This window comes from Anabrus simplex, chromosome 2 (assembly GCF_040414725.1).
Source record: "Anabrus simplex isolate iqAnaSimp1 chromosome 2, ASM4041472v1, whole genome shotgun sequence".
Taxonomy (NCBI): domain Eukaryota; kingdom Metazoa; phylum Arthropoda; class Insecta; order Orthoptera; family Tettigoniidae; genus Anabrus; species Anabrus simplex.
The window spans coordinates 1,157,821,682-1,157,827,899 of NC_090266.1; the positions used below are offsets into that span (position 1 = coordinate 1,157,821,682).

Consider the following 6,218-nt stretch of genomic DNA (forward strand, 5'->3'; position numbering starts at 1 on the left):
CAAAGGAGCCGGATTAGTAAAATATGCATTTATGTGACCAATAAAAACAGCATCATCGTGTTCACAAAAGCTGAAGATCTGTTTAATTTAACTTCATAAGAAGAGAGCAACTTAGAGATATGATATCGTAGAAATCCCAGCCCTACTTGTAAGGATAAGTATTAAATTACGCAATTCGGTAATGTAACTTTTTCTTTCTTTTCAGCTCCCCGAGCGAGTTTCTTTCTTTCCCTCCAGACCGTAAAGGAGATCATCTGCAGTATCGTTAATATGGAGTTACTAGCCGTAGCGTTCAGTTGAAGATGAACTTCTAATTATGGAGAAATACAATTCTGATCTACTTCACTACAATCAAGCTATGAACTAGGAAATGTGGACTAAATTATCCAAAAATATCTTAAGAAACTTGAAGTATTCAACTTCGGATAATGCACAATGGGGCCTGCACGAATACTCACTCATGATATTTCTTGTACATTGTTTAATTTTATCCACAAATATCTTAGGAAACATGAAGTATTCAACTTGGGATTAATACACAAAGGGACCTGCACGAATACTCAATCATGATACTACTTGCACACTGTTTAATTTTATTCACAAATATCTTAGGAAACATGAAGTATTCAACTTTGGATTAATACACAAAGGTGCCTGCACAAATACTCATTCATGATACTTCTTGCACACTGTTTAATTTTATCCACAAATATCCTACGAAATGTGAAGTATTCAACTTGGGATTAATATACAAAGGTGTCTGCACGAATACTCAATCATACTTCTTGCACACTGTTTAATTGTATTCACAAATATCCTATGAAATGTGAAGTATTCGACTTTTGATAATAGACAAAAGTGCCTGCACGAATACTCAATCATGATACTTCTTGCACACTGTTTAATTTTATCCACAGATATCTTAGGAAAGATGAAGTATTCAACTTCCGCTTAGTATACAAATGGAGCTGCAGGAATATTCACTCCGAATACGCCTTGCACGCTGTTTAATTTTATCCATAAATATTCTAGGAAACATGAAGTATACATCTTCGGATTAATAGGCAAAGGGGCTTGCACAAATACTCACTCTAGATACTCCTTGCACACTGTTTAATTTTATCCCCAAATAACTTAGGACCGTGAAGTATTTAACTTTGGATTAATACACAGAGGGGCTTGCACGAATACTCACTCTAAATATTTCTTGCACACGGTTTAATATGCCTTCCCAAGGAGTTGGACTTAACAAGGAAATATTGGAAATATTTTTGTACATTATTTTGAGGAGTACGAGGAACCAGAAAGCGCCAAACGAGAAGACTTAATAAATTCAACATTCCAATACTTTATTCATATCAGCTTAATGCATGTGATATGTGATTTGGTTCCTGCTGTTTGCAGGATTATTGTGAAGTGCACTTATGTATTTGACGCCTATGTAAACAACTTATTTTCCAATAAAATTATTATACTCCTCATACATGTACGAAATCATTCATAGAGTAAGCTATAATTCTGTACCTCAATGACTGAAATTATACCCTGGATGATCACCAAGTCTCAGATTTCTGGAAATATGAATGAACGTATACCTGTACCGTAAAAGATAACAAGATATCACGCAGAAACTTGGAATTGTGATGTAAAAAGTATACATGTCCAAAACTTGCTAAAAAGAGGTTGTATTTATCCATCATACTATTAAATATATTTTGCTGATTATTAATTTCTATAAGCCACAGCTGACTGCCCGCTCTATAAAAGAATAGAATAAACTGAATTAACTTTTTCCTGCAAAAACGAAGAGAAGGTGTTTAACTGTATTCCCTTTTCACAGCACAGAAGACGAAGAGTTTCAGAGAAAAGATAGGAAACTGCCCAGTTCCTGTCTTCTGTGAAATAATGCTCTCAGTCATCACTGATCTACATTTAGGGCAGTCGCCCAGATGTGAGAGTCGCTATCTGTTGATTACCTAGTCCTTTCTGAAATAACTGCAAAAAAACTGGGAATTTATTGAACAACTCCCTTGGTAAAATTATTCCAGCCCCAAACTCCTCTCCCTATAAACGATTATTTCCCAATTTCTCGCCTTGGAATTCCAACTTTATCTTCATAATTAAAAAACACTAACTTATTCGCCTATTAATGTTATTCCACGCCATCTCTCCACTGACAGTTTAAGCATACCATTTAGTCGAGCAGCACGCCTCCTTTCTCCCTGGTATTCCCAGCCCAAACTTTGCAAAATTTTCGTAACGCTATTCTTTTGTCGGAAATCACTCAGAACAAATCGAGCTGCTTTTCCTTTTATTTCAGTTCTCGAATCAAGTAATCCTGGTGAGGGGCCCATACACTGGAACCATACTCTAGTTGGTGTCTTACCAGAGACTTACATGCCCTCTCCTTTACATCCTTACTAAAACCCCTAAATACCCTCATAATCACGTGTAGAGATCTTTACCGTTTATTTAGAATCCCATTTATGTGATTACCCAAAAGATGATCTTCCCTTATATTAGCACCTAGATACTTACGGTGATCCCTATAAGGAACATTCACCTCATCAACACAGTAATTACAACTGAATGGACGTTTCCTATACTGATACTGACAACCTGACTTTTAGCCACGTTTATCATCATACCATTGCCTGCTGTCCACCTCACAACATTAGAGGTTTTTTTTTCAGTTGCTCAAAATTTTGTACCTTACTTATTACTCCATAATATACAACATCCTACACAACAAAGCCTTATCTCTGATTCTAGTTCTTTACTCATATCATGTACATATTGCACCCTTGTAGAGCTGCGGTGATTACTTCTGGTCCGTACTCTTGCCTCGGCTGCTACCTAAAAATATATACTTAAGGCAATGTGGAGACTCTTCTCAGTGGTGATCAGTCCCTGTCGTCATTGGGTGCATATATGGATTACTTAAACTAGGATAACTAGCTACCAAGTAAATAGACTTTGAAACAGACTGATTCTTAAAAATATATAACAAATTTTGTTAATAAAATCAGAGGAAATGAAAATGTAATCTCCCTTACTAAAATAAAGAAAAAGAAACTTAGACCAAATCAAACGCAGTGGATATAAAATAACAATGTATCCATGGCTTTCCAATCATCAAATAAGACTTAATCACATCATTAGTTAAACCTCCCAAAGGTTGCATAAAATTATTATGACATCTTAATTAATTGAAGTAATTAATTAATTTACAAATACATGGATCTGTGCTTCTTGATGATGTACAACTTGACGATTTTGCCATTCATCTGACATTTATCATAACCAGATAAACTTTACAATGATGATGCAATAATAATAATTTAAAAACGTGTCAACAAAAAATAATAATAAAATAGCCACTGAAGTCAACCTTCATTCTTACCAATGTGTATAATAAATTGAATAACTCAGAACATTCAAGGATAACGGAGTCATTTCTTCCTTGATAATTACTTCTGATTATCACTTAGATTATTCAAACTCATTTTTCAAAACATTCTTTACATCACTGTGTAAAATATAAAAAGAAATCCATTCTATAAAATTTACAATTCACATTTATTTATTTCCACAGGTTACTGAACTGCTTGAGCTAAAATTAGGTTAATTGACATAAAATTTCCATTATTCATATAAAGTGAGTTCACAAACTTCTAGTTCAGCAACTCACATAATGTTGCTGTTGTTGTTGTTGCTAGGGTTACATCAATGAATCTAAGACATTGCTTTCTGTATTTTTATGCGATTTTTCTCCTTATCCTAATTTAACTAAAATAAAGAGGGGTTACTCTCCCACTCAAACAAATTAATAAAGGAATCATACTAATATTTACAATGGAGTCGTAGTCAGATATAGCCTATTATCCAAATCAAATAAAAGTAAACACATTTAAAAAAATAAAGACATCCTATCTCTAGAAAGCTGGCTGGTGTAGAAGTCCCCGAACAGGCTACGATCAGGAGTGGGAAGATCCAGGGGATAACTGGAAGAAATGGGGGTTCAGTACGAGTGGTACAAGATGTGAATATGGACAGTTAGGGTACGTTTATGCTGCAGCTTCGCTGCTGGCTCATGGATGCTCACCCTAGCACCCCGCTGCTGGCTATAGCATGTCTGCTTGCCAAGGAGCTTTTACCCTACAGCAGCCCCGCGCGCACGCTGTTAGCAGCTCTCAGCTGTAGTCGAAAATTCAAAACAGAGGAACTTATAATTAAGGCGGTTAGTATTTTGCATAATTTGATAATTTGATTAGACTACGAAGACGTACTTCCAAGAGCTACCCCGTCGAGGAGAAACAACACAGCTCCAGCTGAAGCTTCTGAAGTGCGGAATAAATTCAGAGATTTTTTAACGAGTGAGTCGCAGTTCTGTTGGCGAGTGTATCTATATATATCTATAAAATAAGAGTTTTGTCTGTACATTGCTCAGAATTTGAAAAAAAATGGTATTTCTGTATCGGTCATGTCCATAGTAACAAGGAAACGCACTTTTTACTTTTCCGTAATTTCTGTCTGTCTGTCTGTCTGTCTGTCTGTATGTATACGCATCACGAGAATACGGCTGAAGAGAATTAAATGAAAATCGGTATGTGAAGTCGGAGTATGAGCCGCTACAATCTAGGCTATAAATCATTTTACTCATGCTGAGTGAAATGGTAGTTTAGGGGAAGGCCTAAAATTAAATTCTCATATATTTATATTATTAGTGGCCCTATCGATAAATACTACATAATTAAAGTTATATAGAATTAAATTTCCTATCATTTACGCCATACATTGTTACCGTAGCGGCTTTGATAACAGATATTCATGAATTTGTATTTTTGTTGCCAAGTTCATATCAACGCCGAGCCACGGGAAAATAGGTTAACCGAATTTAATGAAAGTCGGTATATAGACTTAGGGAATAAAAGACTACAGTCTAACTTACAAACAATTTTATTCGCCCTGTATGTAATTGTAGTTTAGGAGAAGGCGCCTAAAATTTAATTTTTAAATACCTATGTTATTGGTCCTATCGAAAAGTACTACATAACAAAAGTTATAGAGAATACAATTTCCGACCATTTAAGTTATGTTTTATTCAATGTTACCGTACCGACTATGATAAGAGTGGTATTTCAGAGTCAGAAGAAAACTAAATATGAAGGCCTACAACACTGAAGGAGCATGACATTGATCAACAATAACATTACATTGACCATTGTTTGTGGTGATGTTCTTTGCCTCTAATGCTGCCGCTCAACTCCGATAGATGGGATTACTGCTACGTACCGAGTATAACAACCTGACTGAATATTGGCGGAAAATAGCTCGGGAGTTAGAAAACTTTCTTCTTTAGCATGCCATTCCTCTGGTTCATACATTTTCTGATACCGTACTGCTGGTACGTAACTCACTGGTTCATCATAGTATTCCAGTTATTCGATCCCTACTCTGACGCGCTGTTTTGAATGAGCAGTGTGCACTCATAAGGCAGAGACTCAAGTAGTAGTAGTAGTTGTATGACCTGGTTTAGAATTACAATTTAGGCATATTCCAAATTATAGCACCACAATTCACAAAATAACTCAAAATTCAACCCTGAAAAGAGCCGTTTCTTAAAAGAGCTTCTTCCTCTTCACTTTTGTTAAATTCTACATTTATTTTATTCAAAATTAGCAGTGAAGAGGGGTCTTCTCCTCTGGCTTAGAGGAAAAAATTGCCTCCAAGTCAGATAGATTTTTCCGCCGCCAGTGTAGTGAATTGCGATTTTCCGACTCATCGGGTACTCCTAGGAAACAGATTAGTAAAGGGGCATAGCTTTCGCCCTGGGACTCTCCACTATTCGACCCCCCACCACTCCGAAAAAAGACTAAGAGTGTTCACGGATCACGGCTGTCTGCGGCCTGGTCATTCCAGCTCTGGAACTTTGGACTGTTAGATCACCAGCGTAGTACTGTTCGTTAAAAGTGATAAAATGCATGGTTTTTTATTTGATCGAGTATTTCATGTGAAATCATTGCTTTTACTCGAGCCATTCCTACTGACGTCATGAGCTATGTTCATTTCAGTTGGGGAAACAACTAAGACAGTCTTTCTGACAATGTAAAAAGGCAGGTGGAGAGTGAGTGTCTGCCATTATAATGCAATTCCCCATCCTGATTGTGACTGATGGTAGGCAAGAGGGCCTACCATTACAATGAAAATTCCCCAAC

The 6,218-nt window shown here is 36.3% G+C and overlaps 1 protein-coding gene across 3 annotated transcripts in view; it reads left to right on the plus strand.

The window, feature by feature from the left end:
* The window catches only part of LOC136863371 (uncharacterized), a 114,358-nt gene extending 112,875 nt beyond the window's left edge, over positions 1-1,483 (plus strand). For all 3 annotated transcript variants that reach the window (XM_067139773.2, XM_067139772.2, XM_067139774.2), the window contains exon 5: positions 206-1,483. In XM_067139773.2, coding sequence (XP_066995874.1) covers positions 206-300 — 95 coding nt within the window. In that variant the 3' untranslated portion in view covers positions 301-1,483. The remainder of the gene's footprint in view (positions 1-205) is intronic.
* The last annotated feature ends 4,735 nt before the right edge of the window (positions 1,484-6,218 follow it).